At 38.9% G+C, this 16,595-nt stretch overlaps 1 protein-coding gene across 1 annotated transcript; it reads left to right on the top strand.

The window, feature by feature from the left end:
- Positions 1-521: 521 nt before the first annotated feature.
- Spin4 (spindlin family member 4) lies at positions 522-2,753 on the top strand. The gene has a single exon (XM_036174940.1). It carries the CDS (start codon positions 1,023-1,025, stop codon positions 1,770-1,772), a length of 750 nt encoding a protein of 249 aa, XP_036030833.1. The 5' UTR covers positions 522-1,022; the 3' UTR covers positions 1,773-2,753.
- The last annotated feature ends 13,842 nt before the right edge of the window (positions 2,754-16,595 follow it).

Genomic DNA, 16,595 nt, shown 5'->3' with positions numbered 1-16,595 from the left:
ATTAGTTTTATTTTTTTAATTTCAGAAAAATCAAATTCCAGCGTATTTCCTTTACATTTAGAAAAACATTAAAAACTATTACGACGGATGATCGGGTAGAAAATATAAAGGAGAGTTTAACATGGTGGACTGTACAAGGCCTTTCCCCACTCCCGTTTCAAATCCCTTAAAAATGAACGAAATTGTAGATTTGTATATACAATTTCTTCGACTCCACGAATTTTTTTTTTCTTTTTCTTTTTCTCTTTTCTTTTTCTGCTTGTGAGGAATTCCTGGAAGATAGAAAGCAGATGGAGCCTCAGTGAAGTATGCAGTTGGGCAGCAGACAGCGGGTAGGGAAGGGGGGAGCCGTACTGTCTGGCTCTGGTGGGAGTGAACGGGTGGGGGGGGGGGGGCAAGAGTAAAGGAGAGTGCCTGTGTCCGTGTGGCTGCCCCAAGAGCGGAAGGCAGGACGGAAGCGGGAGGGGTGGAGGAAAGGAGAGGGCGGGCTCAGAGGAGGAGGATTCCCGAAGCAACAAAAATCCCAGTTCCGCAGATTGGCCAAGCTGACAAGCGCTGCCAAGACCAGGCCGCGCAAACTGCTGGAAGACGTGCCACTGCCTGCACTTTCGCTGCTGCAACCATCCCTGTCATCTCTTGTCCACGTTGACTGTCGTCTTCTTCTCTGCTGCCATTCTGCGACCACAACAGCATTGACAACAACAGCTAAGTGGCGGATTCTGGCTGGGACTTGGGCTTGGGAGTCAGGGAAGGCGCCAGGCGCGGACAGAACCCGAGAGCCCGCCATCTCTCTCTAGCCATCACTACTGCAATCACCCCTCCCTGAAGGAGGAGAACGAACTAGTGAGAGGCACTCTCTGTCTCAGTTCCCAGTCAGCTCGTTTCTGACAAAAATCTGAAGAAGAGAGGACGGACATTAGTCTCTCCCATCGCGAAAAATATCTCCCGTTGGGTAGTGGCGACTTGTTTGTCAGCTTGTTAAGCAAAGGGCAGCTTTGCTTCGGCCACCTAAGCCTTGAGCCATGTCTCCTCCGACCGTGCCTCCTACTGGGGTAGATGGTGTGTCCGCGTACCTGATGAAGAAAAGGCACACTCACAAGAAGCAGCGGCGAAAGCCCACTTTCCTCACTCATCGGAACATCGTGGGCTGCCGCATTCAACACGGCTGGAAAGAAGGCAATGAACCGGTGGAGCAATGGAAGGGTACCGTGCTCGAGCAGGTTTCCGTGAAGCCCAGTCTGTATATAATTAAATACGATGGCAAAGACAGTGTGTACGGACTAGAACTGCACAGAGATAAGAGAGTTTTGGCGCTGGAAGTTCTTCCTGAGAGAGTTCCTTCTCCTCGCGTTGATTCTCGCCTGGCCGATTCCCTGGTTGGGAAAGCTGTTGGACATGTGTTCGAAGGTGAGCATGGCAAGAAAGATGAGTGGAAGGGAATGGTGTTGGCACGAGCTCCCATAATGGATACTTGGTTTTACATCACCTACGAGAAAGATCCGGTCCTCTACATGTACACCTTGCTGGATGACTACAAAGATGGTGACCTGCGTATCATTCCAGATTCCAACTACTACTTCCCTACAGCAGAACAGGAGCCTGGAGAGGTACTCGACAGCCTCGTGGGCAAGCAGGTGGAACACGCCAAAGACGACGGATCGAAGAGAACTGGCATTTTTATCCATCAGGTGGTGGCCAAGCCATCTGTCTACTTCATAAAGTTTGATGATGATATTCACATTTATGTCTATGGTTTGGTGAAAACCCCGTAAGTTTATAGTGCTCTTTGAAAAATTTGTGTCACTATTAGAAGTGAAAGTTTATGTTCTCAAAATTACGTGTTTTGAGAACAATTTTGAGGTCAAAAGTTCGGGACAGTGGATAAATCTTATTGTGCCTCCATATCTTACATTGCCTGATTTTCAGTTTTAACTCATGGTTATATGTTAGTACTTCTGTTGTTTATTTGTTTTGTAATTGAAAATTTGAATTGGTTGCTAAGAGAAAAGTTACAAAGTGCTTGGATCCACTGAGACAATTCAAAAGTAGATCAACTGTGCAGCATGTCTTGTGCTCGCTCCTTGTGCTCTTTTGATTGCTCCAGATAATTAGCTTGAGAACTTGGCTTTTATCTTAGGACGTGTTCCCCACTCTCAAACAGAAAGTTCGATGTAGCTTTTGTAAAATTCAGGAGCCGATGACATACTTCCTGATCAATAGCACAGTCAATCTCTGTCTTTCACTCTCAACAACTATGTGCACAGTACATACAGATGTGCCCCAAAGTAGCAATTCTGTTATTGGTGGTCCTTTCTTTTCCTTTTCACTCGTATTGCTGTTTTGTCGGATTACGGTGCTCTTATTTCTATAGAAGTGTTTGTTATGTAGGCATATATACAGTTTTAAGAAATACTGCAAGGTTAGCATTCACTGGTTTTTAATGTTTGAAAAGCGAACTGGTAAAAAGTTATATGGTTTTTCTGATTATTTTGTTTGGTGTTTACCTGACTCAATGAGATTTATTTTTCTACTTGGGATATTTCTCTTTTGTGATTTGCTAATTCCTATCCTTTTTTCTTTTATCCATTCAATTGATATTTTCCATATAAAGTTGTAGGAATGTCTATAATGAAAGTGCATTTAATCATTTGTATTTCATGTGTTAATGAATTTTATGTTGTTATTAATTTTGACTTTATTGATAAGATTGTTCACTTTACAATTTTAAAAACTAAGTGATTTTATAATTTTAAAACATCTGTGTCTTTTATAATTTTTTTGTTTCCTATTTTTTTTTCAGACAGGTATCTCTAATCAGAGTCATACCAATATTCACTTTGTTTTTCCCATAATCTTTATTGTATTTAAATTTTTTATCTATTTGGAATTTATTTTTGCATATTGAAATACATAGGATTTAACTACAAATTTTTCACATATTCAATTGCAGAAATAACTTTTTAAAAAAGATCACTCTTTTTCAAATTTCTGAGTGAAAATTAGTTTTAAAAGTAGTGGCTGACCATAAGTCTCAAAACTGGAAAACAAATTCCCTTTCAATAGCTTTGGGTTTTTTTCTTATTATAATTTGTTCTCTACATTCATTTATTCACAAGAAAACCCAATGCATTATATTAATATTTTGAAAAGGGTCTAATACCTATTATAACTGCATCAATTTTATGTATTCTAATATACAAGAATAATATTAATAGTCATATTAATCTTTAATAAACAAGAGTTTTTGTATGTACATCATTGAAATATTTTTATTGTTTTCATTACATTCTTCATATAGGTCATTCATATCTAATAGAATTTATTTTTGCAGTTGTCAAATTTTGTAATAAGTTGAGGATTTTTCCTCCTTATATGTAACTTTTTATTTTTATCAATAAAGGAAATCTGCAGATTTTATATTTTTTATCTTTTATCCAATGAGTTTACTTAATCCTATAGGTTACATTGGATTCTAAATTAGAAACTTTTGGATTTTCTTGATATATACAATCATTTCATATGTAAATAGAGATCATTTTATTTCTTCTAATGCTTATACTTATTAGCATTACATTCACTGGATTCTCCACAGCAGTGATATGTAAGGATGATGGCAGACATGCCTGTTTTATTTTTAATTTTTATGAGAATAATTTTACTTTTTCATGTTTGACTTTATTGTTGATTGTTGGTAAGTAGTCATATGTTGAGAAATTTCTATTTCTGTTTTTATATAGCATTACTATTAGAAATGTCTCCTATATATTATCAATGTTTTTTTCAATATTCATTATTACAATTATATGTTTTTTCCTTTCATTTGTTGATGTAAGATTTATTAGAAAGCTAGGTATTTAGTATTAAACCAAACCTGTATTTCTGAAATAAACCCTACTTGTTCATGGTAAAATGATCATTTATTATATTGCTGTATTTTATTTACCAATAATGCATTTAGAATTAGATTTGCATTTCAAAGTGAAGTTGCATTTTTTTATTATTCTTTGTATTTTTAATCAAACAGTCAAGAGGTTGTGTCATTTTTCGTCTTTAATATGCTGTCGCTAGGAAGCTTGGTTATTAAAGTTCTACTAGCTTGAAAAAATGACCTGGTGAAACAGTTTAAATGACGTTAGCAATGTTCTTCAAATGTTAGCTGAGACTAAGCTGTAAAACATTTTAATCCTGGGAACACATTTGATTACGGATGAGTTTAATGAGTTTCCTAATATTTTCCCAGGGGTGATTGGCTTTTTCAGACCTTTTGGTAACACAGAACATATATTTTTCTGTCATTTACAGAATATATATTCTCTGTCAATTACATACGAAGTTGAAGGCTGTTTATATTACAAAATTTGCTGATTGTATTTTTCAGGTGCTTTATGTCCTTGTATAGTTAATGTGAACTAGATTTGCCCAGTTCAGAAAATGTAATAAAATTATCAGCTATAATAATAATATAATTATCTTTGTATTCTTTTATTTACTAGAAAAATAAGACAAAATATAAGAAGTTATGAAAGATGTGAAAAACATTTGTTTACCTCCACTTCAAATTAGCAAATATCAATACTTTGTCATGTCTGCTTTAAATGCAGATTTATATTGCAATTAATCAGTGTTAATGGCTAATAAATTCATTTTCAACTACCAGACCACCCCTTCTGCTGAGACAGACACTATCATGTATTTGGTGCTCACGTCTTATATATTTACTAAAATATATATATATATATATATATATATATATATATATATATATATACAAATAAAACTATAACCAATAATACTAGTGACTTTTGTGTTTTCTAATGATGTCAACATGAATGGCTAACTTGAACCCAAGTGAACTTTATTCTGGTTTCATTGTAGGGAAATTTTTAAATGCTACTTGCTGAATTGCTGTTAACATTTACAATTCCTAACACTGGTTAGCCTGACCATAGTCCTAAGGATTGGAGCAAGAATATAGAAATCTCAATTTCTAATAGAACTTACATTATGTCTCTAAGAAGTCATTTATGTACCACCCTTCTCAGATTTCTAGGCCAGACATAGACTTTACACACTTCTTGTAAGATCTTGGGGTATTTTTATATTATAATAGAAAGAGAGTAAACCTAATTCTGACCATCTCTTTCAAGTTTGGGAGATTGCTGGTTTGGGGAAATAGCATGGGCAAAACAAAAATCTTCCTGTCTTAGACAATAATAAATCTATCTATCTAGGCCCTAAGTCATGAACCACAAATAGAAGTGTTTTATGACATTAGACCATAGACTAAGTGAAAAGTCTGTTCCTTGCCTACCGGGCTTGAGGACAGATTGTTAAACTGTGTAGACATATGTTCTTTTTTATAATAAAAATAAATGTTTTATTACTTTTTCAAAATAATTTTTATTAAGAGATTTTGTATTCATTTTACATACCAACCACAGATTTCCCTGTCCTCCCTACTCCCGCCCCCCAGCCTTCCCCCCCAACCCACCCACCATTCCCACCTCCTCCAAGGCAAGACCTCCCATGGGGAGTCAGCAGAGCCTGGTACATTCAGCTGAGGCAAGTCCAGTCCCCTCCTTCCTGCACCAAGGCTGGGCAGTGTCTCAGCATAGGCCCTAGGTTCCAAAAAGCCAGCTCCTGCACTAGGGGCAGGTCCAGATCCCACTGCCTGGGGGCCTCCTAAACAGTTCAAGATAATCAACTGTCTCACTTATCCAGAGGGCCTGGTCCAGAGACAACTAGCCAAACTAGTGGATACGCATGAACTATGGACCAATAGCTGACAAATGTTCTCTTAAAGCATATATCATGAGGGAAGGTAGATATCTATCAACTGTCCTTTATGCTCCTGAACTTTAGGACTTAAGTTATCATATGATTTGAGCATATACCAAGTCTAGTTGTAACTAAACTCAAGCTGGGCTAGACTAAACTCTGGTTTTTAACAGTGAGTGACTTAGAAGAATATGGAACAAATAGGCCAATGTAGAATACTGTGTTCAACTGTCGGTACCCTATGAACTTTTGGACTAGAGCTAGCCTTTGGACTAGAACCTTTTCAAATTTTCCATAGTAAAATTTGTCACACCTAATTGCTTGAATCAGAAGGACGTTCACTCTACTGGGAAGTGAATGCATTTTTCCAAATTTCTATTTTATTTGAGATCCTCTTGTCTGAAGGAAACGCCTTCCTTCCTCCACATACAGATTCAGACCCTACATGTTTACAATGTGATACTGTAGTTCTTTCATTCTGAGTAACAGTCAGAGAGAGGCCTTTTAATGTCCAACATTGTTATAGGAGGGGAAAGGGGCAGAAACAAGGTCTTTGATTCCCTAGTACATAAAACTTACACCATGGTGAATGCAAACAGATTCTCATTCCTCCCAGAACATATTCTGGAATTAGTATTGGAATGTATTGCTGTCATAGATGTCTTACATCAGGGTGTGAGGATGGCTTTGAAGGAAAAGCAAATAACAGGAGGTAAAGAGAGGCGAGTTGGGTCCTAGGGTATGCTAGTCTGTAGAGCTAATCAAGATTAGATGTCATTGAACAGGCACTCGAATGAAATGAGGAAACAAATCATGTTGCTGGTATATTCAGACTGAGGACATACAGTTAAAGGTTTCTTGTTAAAGCCAAACATGACCGGACTGAATGTGATAAGAGACTTGGGAGGAGATTGTACAGATACAAAGTACAAAGGCTCAAACAAAATTCCCGAATTCCCACATGACCAGACCCTGACTGCCTGGAATCTGACTGACCTAGTAATTTGTGCAGTCTTATACAAACATTTAGGGAGTACAGCTTAGTGGTAGAATATTTGACTGTAAATATTGAGAGCCTAACTTCTAATGACTTGTGGTGTCTCACCAGAAATGACTAACCTTAGGAAGCAAATGGTGCTATAATATTTACTACGTAACACAATAATGATACTTCCAGTTTTAGCTTAATTGCTAGTAGTTTTTTGTTTGCTTATTTTTAAATCTTTAAATTATTTTTTATGGATGGGTTTTTGTCTACATATATGTCTGTGCATCACTTGCATGTCTATTGCCATACAGAAACCAGAAGAGGGTGTCGGATCCCCTAGAATTGGAATTACAGATGGTTGTGAGTCCTCATGTGGGTGCTGGCAATCAAAGCCAATGCTTTTAACTGCTGAGCCATCTTTCCAGCCCTTTTTACTTAGTTTTATTCTTTGAGAATTTTACATATATATATTTATTTATAAGTATTTATTCAGATATCCCACACACAGGCTCTGGAGGTTAAGATCAAGTAATTTTTCTCAACTGTTATGAAAGAAGACCAATTACTTATTGGGAAGGGGAAGTTCATTTACTGTGTTTCTGTTTCTTCTACATAGAGGATATCCTCTATAAAATTTTTTATATCTGTTTTAGTCTGGTCACCTGTCCCCATAAGCAGCAGCTTGTCCAAGAGGAAAGCCCACACATATTATGAAGATTGCCTTTTCCCGTGTCTCCCTTGGCCTTTCTTCACTCTGATGCTTGTGGTGGCTAACCAGCTGTCCATGAACAACTGACAATGTCTGGGTGGAGTGGCTCTCTACCAGTCTGCCGGTGTGTGACTCTGAACTGTCATCACATCCACCCCATGTGAAATGCCTACTTTTTTTTTTAATTGGGGGTCAATAAGATGACTCAGCGTGTGGTCGGGGCTGACAACCTGAGTTCAATCACCAGAACTCACATGGTAGAAGGAGAGAACCAACTTCTGCGTGTTTTCCTTTGACATCTACATGTGAGATACGGCACACACATACAAACAATAAATAAATAAGCGAAAAAAACAAAAGAAACCTGACAAGATTTTTTAAAAAGCCATTCAAAACTGGTTAAACTTTTGACCTGGATTTTTATCCTTCCTCTAGTCCTATGGATTAGATCTCTTCATAATGTCCCAGACATCGTGGATGTTTTGTGCCTGGAGTTTTTTAGATTTAACATTTTCTTCTACCTGTCTTCAACTCCTGAGATTCTCTCTTCCATGTCTTGTACTCTGCTTGTGAGGCTTACTTCTGAGGTTTTTCCTTGACTTCCTAAAACTTTCATTTCCAGTTTTATTTCAATTTGGTTTCCTTTAGTGATTCTATTTCTTTGTTAAATTCTACTTTCCTTTTGTGAATTGTTTTCCTTACTTCATTCCACTATTTGTGTTTTCACAGACTTCACTAGGGGATTTATTCATACCCTCCCTACATCCCTTGAAGATGTTCATAGTTATTGTTTTGAAGTCCTTGTTTTGTGCTTCAGAAATATTATATTCTCAGGACCAATACTGTAAAAGGGTCACTGGGTTCTGGGGGAGGCATATGGTCTTGGTTGTTGATATTTGTACTTTCGTGCTAGTGTCTAGGTATCTAGAATTAGGATGATTGAGATGATTCCAGGTGTTGCTAAAACAATGTTGAATAATAAAAGAACTGCTGGAGGTAACACCATCTGCGATTTCAAGAGATTTACTACAGGGGTATCATAATAAAGACAGCATGATGTTGGCATAAAAACAGATGTGTCAATCAATGGAATTGAAGTGAAGACCCAGACATAAGTCCACAAACCTGTGGATATCTGATTTTTGACATAAACAAATCCAGAAATACAGACTGGAACAAAAATAATACCTTCATTAAATGGTGCTGATAAAACAGGATGGCTGCATTGTAGAAGAACCCAAATAGGTCCATCTCTATCATCCTGTACAAAACTCAACTCCAAGTGGATCAAGGACCTCAACATAAGGCCAGATACTCTGAAAGTAGGAATATTCTTGAATTAATTCTCACACAGAAAAAAGACTTTCTGTACAGGGCATCAATAGCACAGGCATTAAGAATAACAGTTAATTTGTGGATTTCTGGGGACCTCTCTAGCACTTTGCTTTTTCCTATTCCCATGGGGTCTTCATTTATCATGGTCTCTCTTTCCTTGTTCTCCCTCTCTGTTCTTGATCTAGCTGAGATCTCCTGCTCCCCTAAGCTCTCTTTCCCTCGACCCTTGCCCTTCATTACCCGCCTCACGTCCAGTTTGCTTATGTAGATCTCATTCATGGAGTCCCCAGAAATCCACGAAGATACCTCCACAATAGACTACTGGCAATGGTTGAGAGAAATCCCAAACTGACCTACTCTGGTGATAGGATGGCCAAAAACCCTAACTGTCATGATAGAACTCTCATCCAATGACTGATGGAAGCAGCTGCAGAGATCCATAGCCAGGCCCCAGGTGGAGCTCCAGGAATCCAATCAGCAAGAAAGAGGAGGGATTGTATGAGCAAGAATTGTTGAGACCAAGATTGGAAAAAGCACAGGGACAAATAGCCAAACTAGTGGAAACACATGAACTATGAACCAAAAGCTGAGGAGCCCCCAACTGGATCAGGCTCTCTGGATAAGTGAGACAACTGATTAGCTTGAACTGTTTGGGAGGCACCCAGGCAGTGGGACCCAGACCTGTCCTTATTGCATGAGCTGGCTGTTTGGAACCTTGGGCTTACACAGGGACACATTGCTCAGCCTGGGAGGAGGGGACTAGACCTGCCTGTACTGAATCTACCAGGTTGAGCTGAATCCCCAGGGGAGTCTTTGCCCTGGAGGAGATGGGAATGGAGGGGAGGGGATGGGGGGGGAAGGGGGGGATGGGAGTGGGGAGGACAGGGGAATCTGTGGCTGATATGTAAAATTAAATCAAATTATAAAATTTTAAAAAAAGGAAAAACATTTTACATAAAAAAATAACAGTTAATAAATGGGACCTCATGAAACTGAAAAGCTTCTGTATAGCAAAGGACACCATCATTCAGGCAAAGTGTCAGGCTACAGACCTCAAAGACCAGTGACACCCTTCCTCCAATGAGGGACCTAGGGGAAAATGCAATAGTATTACTCTGCTGAAGGAACATAGCAACAAAATGACTTCTAATGACATTCTGTTGTAAACATAGATCAGTATCCTACTCAGTAATAGTCAAAGAAGGTTCCTCTTGCAGTAGATGAGAGTGTATAGACCCATGACTAGACCATGTGCAGAGAGTGAGACATTGGAACATTCAGTCCTAAATGGAATGTCTTCATCAAGCCCCTCCCTGCAGGGCTCTAGGAAAAATGCAAAAGAGAAGAAAGAAAGGTTGTAAGTGCCAGAGAGAATGTATGACAGAAAGGAAACAGTACCTTCCAGACACAACATATGAACTCACACAGACCGGCAGGCAGCATGCACAGGGCCTTCATGGGTCTAAGCAAGGTGAGGTCCCAACAGTGAGAGTGGAAGCAGACACAAGCCCGCCCCCCACCCTCCCCCCCACCCTCCCCCCCACCCTCCCCACCCCCCTCCCCCTCCCCCCACTCCCAACCTCCCCCACCACCACCGTTCTTAACCGGAAGCTATCTCCAATAACAACCGTTGGCAAACGAGTCTCACTGGATACACAAATCACACATAAGGGCAGACCCCATGTACAGTAGTAGATGGCTAACATAAAAGGAACTCAGTGGTATTTTTTTTTAGATATTCTGTTTCTTATTCCTTTGTTAGTGTATTTTTTTTACTTTATTTGTATTTTTCCAATTTTGTACTTTATATGGGTGTGAGTGTTTCTCATGCTTTTTCTTAAAAAAAAAAAATCCTAGATTTATTTGGGGGAAGATGTTTGTTTCTTACTTGCCTTTCATTTGCTTTCTATACATACAGAGAAATAAAGGGTATGGAACTGGGTGTGTGGGGAAGTGAGATGGATCTGGAAGGAGTTGGGGCAGGAGAAACTGTGATCAAAATATAATGTATATTTTTCAATAAAAATTATCATGTAAATAAAAATAAAATGTAATGCAAAACAAAATAGAAACGAACAGGGACACATTACAATATACATAAAAATATAGTATATGTAATTATTAAAAACCTTTACCCCATTAAGTTGTAAAATTGAAAAGAAATGGATGAATTTGTTGAGTCCCCCAAAATACTGGTAAACCCAAAAATAAGATCAACAACATAAACAAACCCATCCTTCTGACTTAAAAATATCAAGATGGATTCACAGAACAATTTTAGCGGTTTTTCAAAAAAAGGTTATAATCAATACTTTATAAATGATTTTTTTTAAGTAGAAATTGAAGGATCACTCCCAAACTCATTTTATGAAGCCAGTATTACTTTAATTCCCCAAACCTGGAAAAATAACAACAAAACAAAACAATAGACAAATATCCCTGATGAACATGCCTGCAAAAATACTCAGTAAAATACAAGTACACCAAATACAGGCAAAGACAGATAGACAGACAGAGAGGCAGAGATGGGGAAGTGTCTCATGTATCCCAGGCAGGCCCTAATTTTTCTCTTAAATATCCAAAGATGCCTTGTGCTTCTAATCCTTCAACACATACCTCCAAAATTCTTGGATTACATGTATGTGGCAACCCTATGCCTGGCTTTTGTGCCTATCTATTAGGTCTGCCTCAATGCCCTTAACCTCTAGCAGTCAATACCTAATTTTGACACCAGAGGGCGCGTGCACACCGGGGTTGCTGAAGGTGATTTTTTTTTTTCTTCTTTAGAAATGATTTTTGCTTTGGAAAGATGCCAGACCTCAACGATCCTCAGATGGCTAGGAGGAGGCCACTATGATACTTTTTGCAAAATGATTGGTAGAGTAAATTTCTTGAAGCATGACTTATTTCAATAGAACCAGTCAAATTTTGCACTTCTTCTGGATCAAACAGAAAACCTAGACGGGTGGTTCTCAACCTTCCTAATGCTGCAATCCTTTAACACAGTTCCTCCTTATTTATTCATTCATTTATTCAATTCATCCATCCATTCATTCATTCATTTGTTTATTCATTCATTCGTTTGTTTATTTGTTTGTTTATTCATTCATTCATTCATTCACGTATTTATTCATGTATCTATCTTATTCTTTTTTGCTACTTCATATTTGTAAATTAGCCACTATTATGAAATGTAATGTAAATATCTGTATTTTCTGATGGTCTTAGAAGATCCCTGAGAAAAAGTTGTTTGACCCTAAGGGGTCTCAACCCTCAGGTTGAGAACTGGTGATCTGGAGGCCAGCTATCACTAACAACTTCATTTTACGTTAGCTAGCCTCTAATACATTAGCAACTATCGAGGGCTATGGGGGTCCAGCCCCTCGATAGTCTCCTCCCAGGGCCTGGGAAGAATCTACAACCAGCTGATAATTAATCTTTGATGAAATGAATCTATGTACACGAAACTCCTTAGTCCATATACTTTATTATTCTGTGACAGTTACAAGCTTATATTCTGCTCTCATATTTAGCTCCTTCTAGGTTCTCATCCATCTAGTTCTTTCCCAAATCAGCTCCTCTCCCATCTCCTTCTCTCTCATCTTGTTCTTCCCCATCTGGATCTTCCTCATCTTCCATCTCTTTCCTCTAGTCCTCTCTTCTAGCCCTTCAACCTAGTTCTTCCCTATCTTAGTTTGTTCCTCTCAAGTTCTTACCCATCTAGTTCGTCCATTCTCTTTTCTCTTCTCCGTCCCCTCATGCCCTGGAAATCCTGGTATATATACAAGGAGTAATCCCTTGGCAGTGCAAAGCCAGGCTTCCAGGGTCAAACAGAGGGGTGATAAGAATCACATAGAAGGGCAGTAATTGTTAATTATCATTTGCAACCCCAAAGGGAAGTGACCAATGGGGAAATGAATTAACTAAAGTCTAAATTTGGGTAATATCTAAGAAGAGGGATCTTATGTGCTCCACTGTAGTCTTAAACGTGATTGGTAGAAAATGTTAAGAATCTGTAAGTTTCTAGGTCAATGGGAGAAAATAAAACTATCTTCTTTTTTCCTGTGGCTCCAGATAGCTCCAAGCTATCTGCCGCTTTTCTGCAGGGTAGGGGAAAGTGTGCTCGGTCACGAGGCAACCTGTGTACGGCCAGATGCCTCTGGTGATTGTTAAAGGGAGATCTGGAACTAGAGGTAAGGTTTGGGAAAGGAGGAAGTTAAGCTTAATTGGCACATCCGCCAGGCCTTCCCAAACAGATGGCCTGGATGCTTAAGTCTGTTCTTAGAGTGTACAGAGGTATCTCTGATAAGGTACTTTCTTCCTTCTGGCGATGCACCTGGCCGGATGCTGCCAATGACGATAATTACAGGGAGGCTTGAACTGGGGGTCTGGCTGAGCACAGCTGTCAGCTCACAAAGGTTATCTAAATAATCCTTTAGTAGAGGGGAAATGGTGCCCAATCAATGATGGAAAAGCTACAACAGCACACAAGAAACTCATAGCAGGAAATGGCTGATAATCAAAAGCCAAATATCACCAAGACTCCTTGAGCCTCAGCTTGACCTCTGGAAGGCCCTTGGCTTCTTCCAAGTATTAGCTTGTCAACATCAGCTGAGATCCTACTTTGTATATGTTTGTGGCTTGCAGCATGCAACATTTCCAACACCTTAGAAAGGAGTATTTTTCTTACCCTAGAACTCACAGTGATGGCGATGCTTGCTGCTGCAGCAATTTCACTGCTTTAGGTTAGGAAAGAGGAAGAATGGAGACTTTTTCACACGTAACTTTGGATAGGGACAGGAGACTGGAATCCGAGCCATTCCTACACATTGCTTGCTACTTCTTTGTTTTGTTTATCGAAGGAATGCCCACTGATTCAACTTTAAGTTCTGAAAGAGAGGGTGTAATTTTGCCACAGAATAGTCACGATGTTTGGGGTGTGTGTGTGTGTGTGTGTGTGTGTGAATGCTGAATGAATACTTCCACTCCTCATCTGGTGATGTGAATGTCCTTTTACTTCCTCTTAATATTTTTGTTTCCATTTCCATCGTTCTATGATTAAGCATTTTTCATTTACTTATTGGCTATTTGTGTTTCTTTTGAGTAATGCCTGTCATTTACTGATTGGATTATTATTTTGCTATTTAATTTTTAAGCCATTTATTTATTCTGTACATTAATACCTCATGAAGTGAATTTGCGGTAAAAAATTTTCTCCAGTTCTGTGGTAATTTCTTTTACTCTGAAAATAGGTTCCTTAGCCATGCACTTTTCATTTCTTACTGTTGCATCCCGAGCCATTTGGAATCCTACTCATAAAATTGGCCATCCTGTCTTGAAGAGTTTCTCCTATGTTTTCATCCAGTTGTTTCTAAATTTCACCTCTTACATTAAGGCGTTTAATCCATTTTAACTTAGTTTTGAAGAGGGTGTGAAATAGATACTTCCACTTTCTTTCTAAATAGCATTCATTGTAGGAATAGCTTCTCTGTGGGGTTTTTATTTCCTATCAGCCCTTTAAATACCTCACATTCCTCTGGCCTGAAAGATCCTTCTGAGTATTGAGTATTATGCTGGGAGCCTGAGGGGGAGGGGAGCATGTGTGTGAGTGTTTGTGCCAGTTTTCTCTTGTTTATTTCAAACTTCTTTTTATTCATAAATTATGAGAGTTTTTAATAATATAGTATGCAATGTTATGTGCCCCTTTTCTGTTAAAAGAAACAAGTTGGCATACAAAATGATGTATTGCACTGTGGGGTTTGTGTTATCTTCTTTGGGTTATCATATGCAGGGTATTTTAACCTCATTATAACTGGCTGTATATATTTCTCCTCGGGTTTGCAAAATAATTCACCATATGATCCTAAATAGCCTTTTGTTCTTTGTCTTACTTGATAACTGCTGAAACTCTCATGATGGTTTTATTGTTATTGGTGCTACATTAAGTCACTTTTATTTTTTAACTTTTCATTCCTTTTACAAGGTAATTCCAAACACCTGTCTTTGAGCTCATTCATCCATTTTTCTGAATGAATGAGTCTGCTATCAGATCTTCCATAGCTTCTTAAGTTTAGCCATAGTGTTCTACCACACCAGAGTTGCTGTTCCTACCAAACTGTTCCTGCTATTTTCTCATTTTGTTTATATATTGTTGGTCTGATATTATTCACTTATTTGCCGATGTTCTTTTGTATTTCTCCGGTCTTTCTTAAACAATTATCTGCCATCCATTAACAGATAGTCTATAGGTGTCTATCCTTAGGGTTATGGATGGACGCTTTGCCATGTCCATTTGCTGGTGCTATGATTGCCTGCTTAGTCATGGTTCTTATGGTCTTACTTTGTGTGGTGGTTTGAATAGGAATGGCAGCAGCACTATTAGGAGGTGTGGCCTTGTTGGAGGAAGTGTGTCACTGTGGGTTCAGTTTGAGGTCGGGCATGACCAAGCTATGCCCAGTGTGGCACACAGTCTCCTGCACATGTAGAATTCCCAGCTACCTCTCTGGCATGCCAGGTCTGCTTGCACACCACTCTGTTTCCCACCATGAAGATAATGGACATAACCTCTGCACTGTAAGCCAGCCCCAATTAAATGTTTTCTTTTATAAGAGTTGCTGTGGTCATGGTGTCTCTTCACAGCAATAGAAACCTAAACTAAGATACTTTGGTTAATGTAAATATGGAAAAGTGTGTACCTCTTCTAGTCTCTAGATATTGTTGCTTGCTCTTAGAGCAAGCCATTTTTCAGAACATACTGTCAGACAAAAAAGTTAAGGGCTTACTTCCTGAGTACTTGTGTGAAATGATTTAGGTCTTGAGTCACTATGTGGTTGGTTAATCATGATGTATATGGACACAAGGAGGGCCTAGAATCTGATTCTGTTTGGTTTGGCCTATCACTGTGGTATGCTGGAACGAGTATGTTAGTATTTAGGACAGAGACATGATGTAAAGCTGTATCTTGTCACCTTCAGCAGCCTGATGAGTTTCCCTAGACTTTTAGGGACCTCAGTGCAGGCCAGATCAGAATTCATGGCTTCAACACAGAAAACAATTACAGGTTAACTCAGTTTATGAAGTATAGTTGGGATCCAATACAAATATTTTAGTGTAGGCCTTAAGCCTGGTTCATTTTTTCTTTAATATAGTGGTTCTCAACCTGTGGGTCATGACCCTTTCAACAACCCTGTATCCCCAAAAATATTTACATTACAATTCATAGCAGTAGCTAAATTACAGTTATGAAGTAGCAAAGAAAATAATTTTGTGATTGGGGGTCAGCACAACAGGAGGAACTGGATTAAAGGGTCGCAGCTTTAAGTTGTGAAGCACTGCTTTAACATAAAATACTCATATAGAAAAAGGAATACTAACTCTATGGTGGCAGCCTTCACAGCAATGTTAATTGTGCCAGAATTCTCTCTTCTCAGCTAGCAAGAAGCTTTCACCAGAGTCCAGGGGGAGGGGTTCCTTTCTCTTCCAATGACATCATTATTTCTCTGTCTCAAGAGTGTATGTTTCATCTTCTAGAATGTGGGCCTGTGGGTAACAGCCCGGAGCCTGGTCTCCAAGCAGAAGGTTGGCAGCAGAATGTCTAGATTCGGTATCATGTATGCCACAGGACTGCTTTCATACTGGGAGAGTGTAGAGCCTATGGCCAATTTGATGTTGGGTCAAAGCTGGAACTTTACTCTATAGACAGACTAAATCCTGGGTCCACAGTACAACCTAGCACCACTAGGTGTCCCTACTAGGTATTTTCCCTGCAGTCTGTGATAAAGCGAG

The sequence above is a fragment of the Onychomys torridus genome, chromosome X (assembly GCF_903995425.1).
Source record: "Onychomys torridus chromosome X, mOncTor1.1, whole genome shotgun sequence".
Lineage (NCBI taxonomy): Eukaryota > Metazoa > Chordata > Mammalia > Rodentia > Cricetidae > Onychomys > Onychomys torridus.
Note: the sequence above shows the minus strand (reverse complement) of the source record. Positions and strands in the feature narration are given on the sequence as shown.